General features: G+C 41.3%; 1 protein-coding gene across 1 annotated transcript; it reads left to right on the forward strand.

Annotated features, from left to right (window-relative positions):
* The first annotated feature begins 2,566 nt into the window (after positions 1–2,566).
* NQO1 (NAD(P)H quinone dehydrogenase 1) lies at positions 2,567–17,445 on the forward strand. Its single transcript, XM_074200332.1, has 6 exons — positions 2,567–2,656; positions 3,637–3,801; positions 3,897–4,027; positions 11,686–11,799; positions 14,645–14,746; positions 16,751–17,445. Exons 1-6 carry the CDS (start codon positions 2,650–2,652, stop codon positions 17,054–17,056), a joined length of 825 nt encoding a protein of 274 aa, XP_074056433.1. The 5' UTR covers positions 2,567–2,649; the 3' UTR covers positions 17,057–17,445.
* The last annotated feature ends 743 nt before the right edge of the window (positions 17,446–18,188 follow it).

The raw sequence follows: 18,188 nt of genomic DNA on the forward strand, positions 1-18,188 counted from the left end.
CTGTCCCTAGCACATTCATGAAGGCAGAGCAGAGGCTCAGTGCTGGCCAGTTGGAAAAAAAGCAACTGGGAGACTTGGGAACGGAGCCCAGTGATAGAGTGGGCAGAGAATCGAATCCTGTATAATCTGAACCCATGCCAAAGCCCGAGCAGCAATAAAAGGATTAAGCAAACAGCCGCCTCCATCATCCATCCTAAAGCTGTGGTCACTGGGCAAACTGCTTCCTTCCTCAGCCTTGGCTTTCCGTTCAGCCCCAGTCATTGTGACTCAGCAGAATCCCAGGCCCAAAGAACCAAAAGGATTTTCTTTACTTTTTGGAAAGCTTATTTGCTCCTTTGTGAATATCATTAGTCATTTCCCCCAGAACATCCCTCCCTGCATCCTATCCCCCAGAGAGCCCTGCTTCTCAACAAAGCATTAAAAAGAAAGAAAAACCAACCAAAAGAAATTCAACAAAACCAACCATCAGTCAGCTTCCTTCATTTTCCAAGGTGACAGTTTTGAAGGCTGGGAGACACGGAAGGACCACAACTGCTCCCCTCCTGGGGTACCAGGGAAGCCCCCCCCAGGGCACTAACACAAAGGGCTCCTTCACACTGAACCTTCCTTAAAGTTGCAGACTGGTCCTGAATGGAGACAAAGTCAGGCCATTCTAAGAAGGCATCATCCTCCCCAAACCTGGCTGCCCTGGCAGCTGATGTGGGATCATGCCATAGCCAAAGGGAAACACAAGTAAGCCAGGATCACCCACCCAACGAGCGGCATCAGGGAGACACACCTTCACCCCATCCCACGCATTCTGCCATACACACGCAACAGTTCTCTTTCCCCCTGCCCTTCCCCTGTCCTCCCTCTCTGTCCCCCCCTTTCCTTTTCTCGATCCCTTTTTCCTCTTCTCTTCTTTTTTGCCTCTCTGTCCCCTTCCTCTTCCTCTCTTCCCTTCCCTCTTTCCTTTTGCCTCTCTCTCTCCTTTCTTCCTTTCCTTTTTCCTCTCTATTCCCTTTCCTCTTCCTCTCTTCCCTTCCCTCTTTCCTTTGCCTCTCCTTTCTCCCTTTCCTTTTCCTTCTCTTTCCCCTTCCTCTTCCTCTCTTCCCTTCCCTCTTTCCTTTTGCCTCTCTCTCTCCTTTCTTCCTTTCCTTTTTCCTCTATCCCCTTCCCCTTGCTCTCTTCTCTTCTGCCCTTTCCTTTTCCTTCTCTGTCCCCTTCCTCTTCCTCTCTTCCCTTCCCTCTTTCCTTTTGCCTCTCTCTCTCCTTTCTCTCTTTCCTTTTGCCTTCTTCCTTTCCTTTTTCCTCTCTATTCCCTTTCCTTTTCCTTCTCTGTCCCCTTCCTCTTCCTCTCTTCCCTTCCCTCTTTCCTTTGCCTCTCTCTCTCCTTTCTCCCTTTCCTTTTCCTTCTCTTTCCCCTTCCTCTTCCTCTCTTCCCTTCCCTCTTTCCTTTTGCCTCTCTCTCTCCTTTCTCTCTTTCCTTTTTCCTCTATCCCCTTCCCCTTGCTCTCTTCTCTTCTGCCCTTTCCTTTTCCTTCTCTGTCCCCTTCCTCTTCCTCTCTTCCCTTCCCTCTTTCCTTTTGCCTCTCTCTCTCTCTCCTTTCTCTCTTTCCTTTTGCCTCTCTCTCTCCTTTCTTCCTTTCCTTTTTCCTCTCTATTCCCTTTCCTTTTCCTTCTCTGTCCCCTTCCTCTTCCTCTCTTCCCTTCCCTCTTTCCTTTGCCTCTCTCTCTCCCTTTCCTTTTCCTTCTCTGTCCCCTTCCTCTTCCTCTCTTCCCTTCCCTCTTTCCTTTTGCCTCTCTCTCTCCTTTCTCTCTTTCCTTTTTCCTCTATCCCCTTCCCCTTGCTCTCTTCTCTTCTGCCCTTTCCTTTTCCTTCTCTGTCCCCTTCCTCTTCCTCTCTTCCCTTCCCTCTTTCCTTCTGCCTCTCTCTCTCTCCTTTCTCTCTTTCCTTTTGCCTCTCTCTCCTTTCTTCCTTTCCTTTTTCCTCTCTATTCCCTTTCCTTTTCCTTCTCTGTCCCCTTCCTCTTCCTCTCTTCCCTCCCCTCTTTCCTTTTGCCTCTCTCTCTCCTTTCTCTTTCCTTTTTCCTCTCTCTATCCCCTTCCCCTTGCTCTCTTCTCTTCTGCCCTTTCCTTTTCCTTCTCTGTCCCCTTCCTCTTCCTCTCTTCCCTTCCCTCTTTCCTTTTGCCTCTCTCTCTCCTTTCTCTTTCCTTTTTCCTCTCTCTATCCCCTTCCCCTTGCTCTCTTCTCTTCTGCCCTTTCCTTTTCCTTCTCTGTCCCCTTCCTCTTCCTCTCTTCCCTTCCCTCTTTCCTTTTGCCTCTCTCTCTCTCCTTTCTCTCTTTCCTTTTGCCTCTCTCTCTCCTTTCTTCCTTTCCTTTTTCCTCTCTATTCCCTTTCCTTTTCCTTCTCTGTCCCCTTCCTCTTCCTCTCTTCCCTTCCCCCTTCTTTTTCCTCTCCCCTCCCCCGCCCCCCCCCCCCCCCCCCCCCCCCGCCGCAGCCCGCGGCTGCCCTTGACCGCCCCGCCCCGGCCCCGCCCCGGCCCCGCCCCGCCCCCGGCCCCGGCACTCCCTATTAAAGGGCCAGCCCCTCTCCGCCCGCTCGGGATCCTTGACCTTGAGCCAATCGCAGGGACTCGGGACGCTCCCGTGGCCCGCCCCGCGGCACCATGACCGGTGAGTGTCCCCGGCTCAGCCCCTCCGAGCAGCGGCTTCCCCTGCCCCCCCCAGGCCGTGCCCTGCGCAGCTCTTACTTGAAAGACTTGCGCCGATTCCCCATCTCTTGGCTGTCAGACTTTGAAGCGTTTGACGGAAAGATCCCCCCCCCCCCATGGACACTTTTTTTTATTCCACCTGCATTTATTTTGTTTGTGCAAAAGCTTTAAAATTTTTAAAAGACCTAAAACACCGGCCCTGGAGTCAGGAGGACCTGAATTCAAAGCCGACCTCAGACACTTAACAGTGACCTAGCTGTGTGGCCTTGGGCAAGCCACTGAACCCCATTGCCTTAAATAAGTAAAAGAAAATTAAAAAAAAAAAGACCTAGGTGCAAATTCTGCTTTTGGCCTCCTTGTGACCCCGGACCTCTCCATCCTTGTTGCAAAGGAAAGAAGTAACGAAAGGAAAACTGCTTATACAGCTACTAATGCATGAGACTCTCCACGTCCCAAGTCCATTGCCTAGTGGAGGTAGGGACACAGCATCCTCTCTTGCTGGAATGAGACTGACTATTGCAATTTTTCAGTTTTTTGTCTTCTTCATTATTAGTAGTCATTATGGGTGTCATTCTTCTGGTTCTGCTTAGCCCACATCTCTCCTTCCATTCTTTTCCAGTTTTCTCACATTTATCATTTTCTGCATCTACGAGCCACTTACCAGTTTTTCAAATATTGGTCTCTGCTTTACCAGGGCCAGATCCTTTTTTTTTTAGGTTTTTTTACAAGGTAATGGGGTTAAGTGGCCTGCCCAAGGCCACACAGCTAGGTAATTATGAAGTGTCTGAGGTCACATTTGAACTCAGGTCCTCCTGACTCCAGGACCAATGTTCTAACCACTGCACTACCTAGCTGCCCCTGTGTATGGCATCCTGATGTCAGCTCCTACCAATGGAAGCACTGCTGGTTGGTCACACATTACTTCTGTGTTGTCTTTTCCAGGCAAAAGAGCACTGATAGTTCTGGCTCACTCTGAGAAGACATCCTTCAACTACGCCATGAAAGAAGCAGCCCAGGAGGCTCTAAAGAAGAAAGGCTGGGATGTCACAGTGTCGGACTTGTATGCCATGAATTTTAATCCATTGATCTCCAAAAAGGACATGACAGGTACTTGATCTCCTATTGGCTTTGGCTGAATCCTCTGAATGAGGTATGTCTCCTGTGGACCACCCGTGTCTTAGGCCTCTTCCTCCTTTTTTCAGGTGGTCTAAAGGATCCCGACAACTTTAAGTATACAGTCGAGTCCGTTCAGGCTTACAAGGAGGGGCGGCTAAGTGCGGACATTGTTGCAGAGCAGAAGAAGCTAACAGATGCAGATCTTGTGATTTTTCAGGTATTGGACTAGGGTAGGGGAAACAAGATGGGAAAACTGGCATCTCCCATGATCACCAAGCTTGTTTTCCCATTGTCTGTGTGATCTTAAGCAAGCCCCAATCCGTCTTGCTTCAGGTTCCTCCTCTATAAAACTGGAGCCAATCCAAGTGCCCCACCCCAAAAGATCTTTGTGAAGACAGAATGAGATTATAGATATAATAGTGCTTTCAGATGAAAAGTGATCGTGTAGTCATAACTAACAATATTTGTACAATCCTTTGATATTTGCAAAGTCATTGCCGACTCACAAAAACCCTGGGAAATGGGTAGTGTATAGCTTTTGTCCCTATTTTATATAGGTGAGGCAGTATGTATGTTGTTTGGTCATTTCAGTTGGGTCTGAGTCCTTGTGATCCCTTCTGGAATTTTCTTGGCACAGATTTCCTTCTCTAGATCATTTTACAGATGAGAAAACTGAGGCAAACAGGATTAGGTGACTTTCCCAAGGTCACAGAGCTAGCAAGTGTCTGAGGCTGGATTTGAATTCAACTCTTCCTGACTCCTGGCTCCATTACACTCTATCCACTGTACCATCTAGCTGTCCTAAAATAATGTAGTTATGTGAATAAAGGGCTGTTCTCAAATCCAGGAGGAACTGAGTTTGAGTTCATCCTCCATTTGGTGTTGTTATCATATGAATAGAAATGTAGGGAACTTCTAGCACGAAAAGTTCATTCACTGACGCAGATTAAGAACCTGCTTTTCTTTTAAATTAAATTTTATTTTTTTTAAGTTTCACTCTTTCCCTATTCTCATCACATTGAAACTCATCACAAGAAAAAGAGAAACTCTTGTTAGGACCAAAACAAATTCCCACATTGACTGTGTACCAAAAAATTAACACACAATATGTAGGTATATAAATATACATACATGCATGCATATGATGGTGTTGATGGTCCTTTGTTCTCAAAAATAAAAAAAAAAACCTATGACATCAGGGAGATTGATGCCATGACAAGTAAGTGAATTGGATTGGAGTGAGAAGATGCTATGCTAAGTTACCAGACTCCCTTTCTCCTTTGAGTCATCTGGGTCCAGGGGCCAGATATGAATCAGGATGATTGGAGATAGGTAGATTGTATGCATGCATGGATAGGTGCATGGATATACACACATTTATTTGTTCTCTCCCTCATCTCCTATTGTACAGTGGGCAGTATGCTTCATAAAGAATCCTTTAGCGTTGTGGTTGTCCATCGTGGTAACCTATTTTCAGTGCCCTATCAAGGGCATTGAAAGGTCAATGACATCATAGTGACTATATGACCTGAGTAAGTCTCTTAACTTCTCTAGGACCTAGGCAACTCTGCAAAATAACCAGCCATGCTTCCTTGGAGAGTTTGCTTCTCTTTAAGACTGCAAACTGCAGAGAAGGTGTTGACCTGCATTGGAGGAGGAAATTTCCTTATTCTCACTAAAATCACTGGTTGTGACCCTATCCCTTTTGATTTGATGGTGTAGGAAGCAGGTGCATGATCACAAATAATAAGAGGTAGGATTCAAACCCAGGTCTTCCCTGTACCAGATCCAACATTTTATCTACTACACAGTTGCAACGTCTTTAATGATGTAAAGTGATACTACATATATATAAATATTTGAAGATGGCAACTGAGTGCCTTGCTATTCATGTGGGCAAATAGGATCACCTGAAGTTTCATAAGGGATTAGTCCATTTTCCCCATGGTAGTTCATGGGAGTAAAACAGCCATGGATTTCCCATTCCTGGGGGTCTAATGATACCTTCAGTTTTCCCTCTCTCTCTACATCCTGGGATGTTGGTAAGTCTACCCACAACAAATGACTTCATCTCTATTTTATAATCCATTGACATAAAGGATAGACTGTTGGATTTTCAGTTAAAAAGAATTAGATTCAAATATCATTTTGGACACTTGCTGAGTGATCCTGAACAAGTCATTTAACTTCTTTTTGCCTTGGTTTCCTCATCTGTAAAATTGGATTGGGAGAATAGTGCCTATAGAATTTAACTCACTGGATTGTTGTGAAAATCACATAAAATAATGCATGCAAGGAGTTTTGCAAACTTTAAATCACTATATATATATATATATAAATATATATATATATATATATATCTCAGTTATTATAATTACATCTTGATAGAAAGGACTTTTGGGAGTCATTTCCCTGAGTCCCTGAAGAGATAAGTACATCTGGTAACATCAGCCCATCTTTTGCTCTGAGATAACCATAAGGGCCTAGTTTCCCTCCTCTGTCTCTCTTCTCAACCACGGCTCAATTTTATTTTCTCTTTCTTCTTTCAATGGTTGCCCTTGGGTTACTGAGTCTTTCCATCTCATTTCTTGTTATACCCACTCTTTCCTCTCCGTTGCCAGACATCTGAGATCCCTCGCTGCTGAAACTTAATATTGATATTTTTTGAGGGATCGAAGAGGCATGAGAGGGTTCCTTTGGTCAATGTGAACGCTTTTCCTGTCTATTGTCACTCAAATTCATCAAAGGGCTTTTCATTCATAATATGAAGTCTATGATTCATTGACTGAGACTTGGCCTTTTCTTTAGATGGGGATGGGTGTGACCTGACTGGTTTTCTCAATCAACACTTCCCCTACCCTTACATTATATAGTTATTACTTCTCAGTCAAAGCTATGGTCCTTAATTTTCAATTTATTTTTGTTCATTTGCTTGTTATTTGTTGTCCCTTTGTGATTCCGTTTGGGGTTTTCTTGACAACAGTACTCGAATGGTTGGCCATTTCCTTTTTCAGTTCATTTTACAGATGAAGAAAGTGAGGCAGAGAGGCTTCTAGAGTCAACCAAGTTCAATTAAGTTCAGTGGTAGGACAAAAATCAAGATAACTGTTGATGATCTGGAATCCAGTCACATTCATGATTGTTAGAACAAATTGTTCTCATCTTCCTATTCTGCCAGGAGAGGTCTTCACATGCTTGGGATAGATACCCCACTATCTTACTGATGAGTTCGAGGCCTCTGGAGCTAAAAACAGAACAAAGTTAAATTATCCTTTCATACGCCATCCCTTGGAACACTCAGAGATAGCTTCCTTCTTCAGGTTAAATATTCCAGGTTCCTTCAGACTTCAGGTATATGAATTTAATAATGTCAACCTGATGGAACTAGCCTCTAACCTATGGATGGCCAGGACTGAACAGAGCAGGCCAGAGACAGGAGTGCTAGGAAATCAAGCAGAAGTTTAATTTCAAAGTGAAGAAAACAGCTTGCAAGCAAGCTCACGTGGGTTGAATACCTGTCCCTAGTGAGGGGACTCGCTTTAGGATGGCTGAACCTTGATTCATATACTTGTGACTTGACAAAGATTCAAACAGTGGATTGTAGGAGCAGTAGAGACGCACAAATGCAACAGTGACACAAGATTATCTAGTACAAAAAGTCTGTTCATAGCAGGGCTCCGTGACTGGCTCTGTTGGTGCTTGCCCAAGCTCAGGGGGCAGAAGTTCTAGAAAATGAGTGGAAATGATTGTTGTTATGTCAAACTCAGGACACGTTAGCAGGGACTTAGCTACAGAAAATAGCTTGACAGTATTCATCACCATCCTGACTATTCTACTCTGGCAACTTTCCATCTTATCAACGTTCCTTCTAAACTGTGATGACCATAATTGAACATAGCACTCTAGATTGGCTCTGATCAGATTAGAGTATTTATTAAGGGTGTTTGCCTCTGGGAATACAAGTACAAAAAATTAAATAATTCCTACTCACAAAGCACAATGTGATTCCAAAGAGGGAAACATCCTATATATAATATAATCAGAATACGATTTCATTCAGGAAGGAGGGAGATAAGTATGGAGGGGCTTCATGCAGAAGATGGTACCTTAGCTGCATCTCAAAGGAAGAGGCAGATTCTCTGAGGATCTCCTCATGCCAGTTGCCTGACATCTCACTGACTTTCCTGGCTGCTACATCACATTTGCTGAATCATCCTGAGCTTGCAATTCAACTTTCTTAATTTGATTGTTCTAAGTTTTTAATTGACTCTCACCGATCAGGGTCACCAAGGTTGTCAGTGGTAGCTTTTAGGCCAATGTCTCTGGTGAGACATTTTTGGCTGCAGAGAGGATTTTCCTTACTTATTTATTCTGTCATTTCCCCCCTCAAACCTAGAACAATGAACTCTTGCTTCATGTAGTTTTCATTTATGATTTCTTAAAATAGAACTCTGGAACACCAAGCTTTGATAAAATCCACTGGGATTCAAATAGAACTACTTGACTATGTCTTTATTTTTTTTAATTGATTTTTTTATTTTTCCAATTACATGTTATGAAAGTTTTTCAACATTCATCCACACACATCTGCATATTTTAAGTTACATAATATCCTTCCACCCTCTCTTCCCAATCCTTCCCCTCTGTGGTGAACAGTCTGGTAAATATTGTACATATACATTTTTGTTTAAAATGTTTATAGACTTTGACTATGCCTTTAAACCCCAAATCACTCTGACTCTCACTGATTATCCTAGGCCAAGGCTTACTTGCTTATTGTTTGGATTTCGATGACTCAGAGTGGGTGTAAATAGCAATTATTTCTGTTCTGGCCAGAAAACCTGAGAGTCTTCCTTTCCTACTTGGAATTTTTTTTTTTTTTTGGAGTAGACAACTGGGCCATCTTTTGCTTCATTTCTTACCTAGTCTTAAATCACTGAAAGGAACTGAGACCTGGGAAAGACCTAAATTTACAAAGACCAAGGTCTCCCACTGCACCCAGAACCACTGCCAGTTGTCTTAACCTGTATCTTGCCACTGGACTCCAATAACTCTGGAGGAGAAAGTGAGACTGACGACTTTGCATAGCTCTGCCTCACTTAAATCTAAGTGATTTGCAAGTGAAGACATCACCCTCCTGATGTCATTGGTCCTCTTCTAGAACAAAGGATGAACGACATCCTTTCTGGATTGTGATTTCAGCCTCCAGATTTTCTATTAGTTCCTAATCTTGTTGTGATGCTTCCTCACAGTTGGCTAGCTAACCCTTGGGCCTTTGTGTGCAATAGTTCCAGGATGACAACTTGAAGAACTGTGAGGGAACTAAAAGTTTGGTTACCAAATTTGGAATTTTATCTGCAATTCTGAATATATTAAGTAATTATTATGAACAACTTCAATTTACCTAGCAGAGAACTCAGAAGGCATAAGACTTGGAAGAAACCTCTCTTCCTAAGAAATAGTTGTTTTTGATTTGTGTTTTTTTCTTTAATTTGGCATATATTAGGTGCCCCTTAAGGGTCCAACATGATGGTAAGCTTTCTCAGGGTTCAGAAGAAGTAAAAGATTTGGAGGATGGTACAATGGATAATGATATAGACCTGCAGTCAGAGAGAGCTCAGTTCATTCACTGAATTATTAGCTGTGTGACTATGAACAAGTCTGCCTCATTTTTCTCATCTGTAAAATGGGACATAAAAAGCATCTACCTTCCAGAGTTGTTGGGAGGATGAGATAGTATTTGTAAAGGACTTTGCAAATCTTAAAAAACCTAGAAAAACTGATGAACACATAAAAACGTCTGATACTATATGGAGAGATGTCTTTTTACATATCTTCTCTGTACCCAAATGTTCTTCGTAATTTTGAAACATTCATTTCCACTTCCACTGTACTAGTTATTGTGAATATTATTCTCTTGGTTCTGCCCATTTCACTCTTCACTAATTCATGTTAAGTCTTCCCATGCTTCTCTGTATTCATCATATTTGTCATCCTATTCCATTCCTACATTCTTGTACCACAATTGAGGACATCTATTTTTTACTCCAGGGCAACTGGTGGTGTGGTGGATAAAGTGCTGGACTTGGAATCCAGAAGATCTGAGTTCAAATCCAGACTTAGCCTTACTAGCTGTATGACTTGGCAAGTCATTTAACCCTTTATGCTTCAGTCTCATCTGTAAAATGAAACTGGAAAAGAAAATGACAAACCAGGCCAGTATCTTTGCCCCCCAAAAATGTCAAATGAGGTCACAAAGAATTGGACACAACTGAACGACGAAATTCTTTACTTCAGTTATGTCATGGTTCAACATGGATTCAAAACCAAACAGCATGCTACCAAGATTTTCCTTGGTGAAGAAATCCCTTAGCCAATCCCATGCCAACTGAGCTTGAGACTGCTTACTTTGTGAGCATTTCTGTTTGCAGGGATCAGTGAGAACCTATGATTTGTAAGGAGGAAGTACCTATATTCCATCTTCCAACAACCGTTTTTTTGTTCCAGCAGTTTAAACAAAGCTACTGGAAAAAAATATTGATTGGGGAGTAATAAATCAAAGTAATATTAACCATTTCTAACTCAACATTCTTGCCAAAGGTGATACTTTATCAAACCTTGGGCATAATCAGACACACCCACCCATATATATTCCTGGAATGATAATGTGAGCAACAGTTTTATTTTATTTTATTTTTTAGGTTTTTGCAAGGGAAATGGGTTAAGTGACTTGCCCAAGGCCACACAGCTAGGTAATTAGTAAGTGTCTGAGACCGGATATGAACCCAGGTACTCCTGACTCCAGGGCCAGTGCTTTATCCACTACGCCACCTAGACGCCCCTTATTTTTTCTTTATGCTGATTTAAATAATGGACTATTCCAGTCATAAAGAAAGAATTCTAGGATTTCGCAGAAGTCCAGTTACTCTGAGAGAGTTGGAAAGACCCCTGCCCCTCCAGCACCTTTAGTGCAGCATGATAGTAATGTTTGCCTTTGTTCCTGAAGAAGAGCATTACATTAGGGAAGGTGATACTGTGACAAGAAAGTGAATTGGATTTTAGTGAGGGTAAGTCACCTACATCATTTTCTCCTCTGGAGCCATCTGGATCCAATGGCCAGATACGAATCTGGGTAACTGGAGATGGCCCTGGATGGGAGGGAATCAGAGTTAAGTGACTTTTCCAAAGTCACACAGCTAGTAAGTGTGTCAATGATGTAGAATGGGAAACCAGTAGGTGAGGGTGGTCAATGTCAGATAAAAATTGATGCCTGTGGGCAGCATTTTAAGTTAGAAAAAAAATCACAAATTAACATTATCGATGTAATACTATGTTTTTATTTATTTATTTTATTAAACATTTCCCAGTCACATTTTAATCTGACACTAGAATCTTATGGGCCCCGTGTCTGACCCCTCCGGTAGAGTGGATAGAATATCAGGAATTGAAGTCTTAGGATTTTAGTTCTGTAAGTGGATGGAATTTCAAAGAACATCTATTTCATCCTTTCATTTTGCAGATATGGAAACCAAGGCCCAGGGAAACGAGGTGATTTGTCAGAGATCAGAGGTGGGATTTGAACTGAGGCTTTCTAATTCCATAATCAGTGTCCATTCCTGTATACCAAGCTGCCTCATGAAATAAAAAAGACCTAGGTTTCAAATTCTGCCTCTGACATTTAACTAATAGGCAAGTCTAAAACAAAACAATTGGAAAAGATGATCTTGAGGATCCCTTCCAGTTTTAAGCCTATAAAAAAGGAATTCTGAGCCTTATCTATTCTGCCAGCAAAGAAGTCAAAACTAATTAAAAAATAACACCCAAATCAAATTCCAAACTTCCTAACCAATTTGTTCTTCCATTTTTGTTTTTCAGTTTCCAATGCAGTGGTTTGGGTTGCCTGCTATCCTGAAGGGTTGGTTTGAAAGAGTTTTCACTGGAGAATTTGCCTATACATATGCCGCCATGTATGACAAGGGTCCCTTTAAGGTAGGTGGCTGGAGTTGCCTTTCTTATAGTAGTTTGTTTTTTTACTATATAGTGGCTCAGAACAGAGCTCTTAAGATGATCAGGGAACCAGAACCAACCTTCTCCTTTGTGGGTATATTTAGAAAATTCTGTAAATAAGCAGAGGGAAGGAGAAAACTGAAGGTGAGGGTAATAAATATTTCTGGATGGATAGCAGTTTTCAGGTAATATATTTTTTTCTTTGGGCCTAAAACAATGTAAGAGAAGAACTATATTCTCCTTTGTAATTAATTTTAAGTATCTCTAGGTCCAAGATTTCCATTATCTAAATGGTTTTCTGTAAAGGTGGTTACAATATGACGGATATGCCCTCTTTTCCTCAATGGCCATGATGTCCAGGTTCCAGAGTCTGAGTCATTTAATTGAGCCTTCCATCAAGACCTTTGTCCTGATCAGCAACATGGTGTACACTGAGCATACATTTTTAATTCAGTCCATTAAACAATTATTAGTTAAGCTAGGGTAAACCTACCAGTGGGCACAGAGCATGAACTAGCCAGATGCTCAAAGCTAACTTGGTCCACGTCCCATGCGCATGGATGACCAGTCTCTGGGGAAGCAAAGGCAAAAGGGGGAAAAGCTCTCCTCTTCAAGGAGGCACTTACTAAATTAAACTTATAAATACCTGACTGCCTCAGAGCTACCCCAACTCTTTCTTTACCCTTGCCCTACATATTCACTGTGCTGCTAAATATGACTATTTCTACCTCCACATCTCTGTCTTCTGAGTCCTTCTTCCTATTCACACAGTCACCATCTTGATTCAGGACCTTATCTCCTCTAACCTGAAGGACCTCCTGATTTGTCTCCCTGCCCCAGCTCCCATATGATGAATTTGTATTTATCCTGTATTATATCCTGTATTATTTCTTATACATTATATGTTGCTTTCCCCACAAAAGAGAAGCTCTCTGAGAAGCAGGGGCTATTTCATTTTTGTTTTTCTGCTCCCAATTCTTAGCATAGTGCTAGTACACAGTTGGTACTTGATTAAATGCTTCTATTAGTCAACTCATTTATGTACTCAACAAACATTTATTAGGTGAACAAATACATCCAATCAACATTTATTAAGTGTAAATCATAATAAGTATTTGTCGAATGTATAAATGATGTTGACCACTCCCTAGAGGGAATAAGGAGTTTAGATAAGACATAGTTCCTGATCTCTTGGATCTTATAATAATAAAATAATAATAATAATAATAATAATAGTCCTTCATTTTCTTTTTTTAAAGAAAGATTTTATTTATTTTGGGATTTACAATTTTCCCCCCATTCTTGCTTCCTTCCCCCCACCCCTCACAGAAGGCATTCTGTTAGTGTTTACATTGGTTCCATGTTATACATTGATCTCAGTTGAATATGATATCAGAGAAATCATAGCCTTAAGGAAGAAAAATAAAGTATGAGATCACAAAATTACATAATAATATAATGAGCTTTTTTTCCCCATAATTTGACGGTAATAATCTTTGGTCTTTGTTCAAAGTCCATAATTCTTTCTCTGGATACATCGCAGACAGCCCCAAATTGTCCCTGGTTGTTGCACTGAAGTGATGAGCAAGTCCATCAAGGTTGATCATCGCCCCCATGTTGCTCTTAGGGTGTACAGTGTTTTTCTGGTTCTGCTCATCTCACTCACCATCAATTCATGAAAATCTTTCCAGGCTTCTCTGAATTCTTCTCCCTCCTGGTTTCTAATAGAACTATAGCATTCCATTTTCAAAGAAGACCGCAACATCAGGGTGGTTGATGCCATGACAAGCACTTGAATTGGATTTGAGTGAGGGGCTTCTATGCTAAGTCACCAGCCTCACTTTCTCCTCTAAAGCCTTTTGGGTCCAGTGGCCAGATGTGAATCAGGATGACTGGAGAGGGCCCTGGACACAAGGCAGAGTCATGTGACTTGCCCAAGGTCACACAGCTAGTAAGTGGCAAGTGTCTGAGGCTGGATTTGAACTCCCATCTTCCTAAATCCCCTGCACTACCTGGCTTTCATGGATCTTACAGTGTTTTAGACATTATTTCAAATGCTTTTGTTCTTAGATTCCTTTTTACCCCATTGTGTATGGGAGAAGCAAGCATAAAAATCTGCTCCTTTGGAAAATTTTGTTTGTAAACCATCCATCCTTAAAATTTTAGAGATGAAAACCCTAATATATATATCATGTGTATTACTATACTCATAATTATTATATGCACATTATAGATTATATATTAAGTAATTTACAAGATTAAAATGTGTATTATTATAACAAAATTCACTATATTATAAAGCTTATATGTATGCATAGAAATTTTAAAAGAATGAAATAAAGGTGAAAAAATATTTGATTCTAGAGTCTATAGGGAGCCACTGATGTTGATTGAGTTGGAGAGTGACATAGACCTTTGGGAATATTAATTCGAGAGGGAAAACCAATTAGGAAGTCTCCCACAGTCCCTAATTTGGAGACTACTGTTTTAGATCATATTTGCCTTATAGTACCATCATTGGAGGCAGCTGCCACCATTAATTTAAAATAGAGGGCTCTCTTTTCCTCCTTCACTCACTCACAACTGCCACTTTTTAGTAAATGGAATCCTCCTTTCTCCATCCACAGCTCACCTGTTCTCCATTTCCTTTGCCACTGTTTCTGCAGAGTCATCCTCAGTAGGGTGGAGGTGCCACAGTGTTAAGCTGTCTAAAAAGCCCATAGGGTATGATGATGCAGTCTTTTCCCTAGAGCTACCTTATTAATCTCCTGTCACCACCAACATACCGCTCTACAGTCCAGAGAATAATGAAGCTTTTCTTTCACAGAACAAGAAGGCTGTGCTCTCCATCACCACTGGAGGGGCTGGCTCCATGTATAAACCAATAGGTGTCCATGGGGATATAAATGTCCTGCTCTGGCCAATTCAGGTACCTTGTTTTCAGTGTATTTTGGATTAATAAATGAATCTTCTGGAAGCTCTGCTTTTTTAGAGGGCAGAGTGACATATTGCAGGGGCCACTTCATAGAGAACTCCCTGTGTGGTATGTACTAGTTCAGCATCAATTCCTTTCTTCACCAAAGACTGCTTTATTTCCAGTTTGTGACACACTCATGCATACCTTCTGATGTATCTGACTGTGTATCTTCCTGATAGGAAGCACTGTGACACAGAATCAGGGCTGACCTTGGAGAGTTGAGAAAGCTAGGGTTCAAATGCCGCCTCTAACACAAATGATAATGATAATAGCTACCATTTATTTATTTTATGCATATAAAGGTTTACACAACACTTTGTATATATCATCTCACTTGTTCTTCACAACAGCCCTGTAAGATGGGTGAGATTATCACCCCCAGTTTACAGATGAAGAAATAGAGCCTGAGGGATGTTAAGTCACTTGCCCAGAGTCACATACTTTGTGAGGCAGGATTTGAATCCAGGTCTTTCAGATTCCAGATTCAGTGTGCTCACCCTAGTTCTGTGGCCATGCCCAAAGCACTTTCAATTCTCCAGGCAACTTTATAACTTTTTAAGTTATAGATGAGTTGATGTTCCTCAGTGGATGGCATTTCTATTCTAGAAGGTCCAGACCCCTGCCCCCAAATAAAAGTCAAAAACACGGTGGTTCTCATTCCTTCGACACCACCATTCAAGTTTCTCAACAGATTGTACTATCTGCACCAGTGTTGCTGCCTTTTTCAGCGACCACTTCAGAAATGAGGTTCCATTTTTTCATAAAGAGGGTGGGCTTTAGAGAAGTAAACCTTGTGGCTCCCTTAGCACATGGGTGACTGTTATTTAGGACAAGTACTATGAAATGACTCCTTGGGTGGCTTAGGTTGAGTGCCTAGCTTTCCCAGGAGCCAAAGGAGTTGCTCTTTTCTATCATAAAACATCCAATAGCTTTTATAGCTTCTGGGATCATTTATCTGTACAAAGGGGAATCCCTCAGAGTAAAGAACAGTTGGCCTACAAGATGTAAACAGCTGCTATAAGTTGGCATAGACCTGGCAGTGGAGGCACAGGCTGTGTAACTTTGGCCAAGTCATTCAACCCCCAGTGACTCGAGTGTGAACAAAGTGACTGTTCCTTTGTTAGAGAGTGTTTTCTCAATGGGAATTGCCTAGACCAATGAAATCTCAAGTTTTGTTCTTTTTCTCTGATTGTCTCTTTATCTCTTTGTTTCCTTCTCCCCCTCCACCTTCTCTCATTTTTTCTCTCCCTCCCTCCTGTTCTTTATCTTCTCCCTGCACTTCTTTCTCTCTCTCTCTCTCTCTCTCTCTCTCTCTCTCTCTCTCTCTCTCTCTCTCTCCCTCTTTCTCCCCACACCTCTCTTTTCATTTCTCTCCTCTCCCCTCCCCTTTTCCCTCCTCCCAATCTCTCTATTTTTCCTCTCTCCTTTCTCCCTTTCCCCTTTTCTCTCTTTCCCACTCCTCTCCATTTTCTACCCCCTCCATATCTCTATCTCCCTTCTTTCCTTCCCCCTCTCTATTTCTCTCTCTCTCTGTCTTTCTTTCTTCCCTCTGTCTTTGTCTCTGTTCCTCTGACTGTTTTCTGCCTTTCTTTGTCTGTCTGTCTCTGTCTCTCTCTTTCTATCTCTGCCTGTCTCTCTGTCTCGGTTTCTCTCTTCTCTCTTTGGACAGTCATTTCATTGGCCTAGGGAACTTCCAGTGAGGAGATTCCCTCCCAGTGAAGCTTGGTATTGGCTCTACAACTTCTCACTTTGGAGAGTTTTGTCTGGGGCACTGGGTTGTGGGCGCCAGTCAGTCAGAATCTGCCAATAGAAGCCAGGCTGTAACTAGACATGGTTTCCTAGATTATTTCACAAAACAACCTTGTTAATAAGCATTCTGGTAACTTGGATACTTCCCCGTGCATTCTGACAGAGAACATTCTCTGCCTCATGCCTGTGTCTTGTTTTCCTTCCTAGAGCGGTATTCTGTATTTCTGTGGTTTTCAAGTCTTAGAACCTCAACTTGTCTACAGCATTGGGCACACTCCAGCAGATGAAAGGCTTCAGATTCTGGAAAAATGGAAAACACGCCTGGAAAACATCTGGGTAGAGAAGCCACTGACCTTTACTCCAAGCAACTACTTTGATCTGAACTTTCAATCGGGATTTCTGATGAAAAAAGAAGTGCAAGATGAACAAAAAAACAAGAAAGTTGGGCTTTCTCTTGGCCACCACTTAGGCAAAGCCTTCCCAACTGATGACCAGATCAAAGCCAAGAAATAGGACACCACAAAACTTATTTTTTCCAAGAATCGATGTGGTTAACTTTTCATTTTTAAAGTCTTCTTGACCTGACTTTTCAGGTCTCCCCTGCCCCCCTCTATTTTTTGGGATAGCGTGAGAATCACAGTTCAAAAACTTCTAGATGCTGTTGTATTTGAGCTTTTAATTTTAGCAGATTCTAAAAAATTTTCCCATGCATTGTAATCTCAAATTCTTTTTGTTGTCTTAAATTTTACCAATAGAGTGTGTCAAACACTGGAGATTAAGTAGACTTTTATGTTTCAGAATGAGAGCACCATGTATGTACTTTAAAATTAAAAAAATGTTTATTCAGATGAGTGTTTTTTTCTTCATTTAAAAAAGAACCAGCCCACAGCAAATGAATGGTACCAAGAAAAAGTGACTAGGCAGATCTTTCTTTGCTAGGCATTCTTGTGTTTAAAATCCTATCTTTAATGCATTTGTGTTTCAAAACTTTAAGGTGTTCAATTGATTTATGTTCATTTGATAATAGGTTCTAACCTTATATAGCAGGGGCAATGACTATTAAATTTCACTATATTTGTGATTCAGGGGACTCCCTCCCTCACACTTCAAACATTTCTCTTTTGTAAGACATTCATCTTTTTTGTTTTTTTCATTGATGATTAGGTTCATGTCATTTTGGTTTGTATCTTTAACTCTTTTCTGTTTCAAAATATAATATTTCATTCCCTTCTGTGGTTTTTGTTGCTGCAGGATTGTCTTAAACTGTTTGAATTTCATTTTCTTTAGGTATGAAGGTCTTTCTTTTGGTTGTTTGTAGAATTTATTGTTTGCAATCAAAAGTGAATTGCACCATTTCACCACCATGGGTCTTGGAGCAAGATAGGTTTGTTTGTTTTTTTGTTTTCCTGGAGGTAATTTTGTGAATTCTTTATGGGTGCTTTAATTTCTGTATTGAGAAGTTCCGGGTAGATTTTTTTATATTATTTCTTGCATTATGTTCTTCAGATTTTTGGGCTTTTCATATTCTTTTCAGAGGTTTAGATCCCTTAATTTTTTTTTTGCCTTATATTCAAAATCAAAGCATTTAGCATGTATGGTGATTCTGTGTTCTTTTAATGTTATCGTTTTTCTTAGATTATTTTTT

This window comes from Macrotis lagotis, chromosome 1 (assembly GCF_037893015.1).
Source record: "Macrotis lagotis isolate mMagLag1 chromosome 1, bilby.v1.9.chrom.fasta, whole genome shotgun sequence".
NCBI classification, from domain to species: domain Eukaryota; kingdom Metazoa; phylum Chordata; class Mammalia; order Peramelemorphia; family Peramelidae; genus Macrotis; species Macrotis lagotis.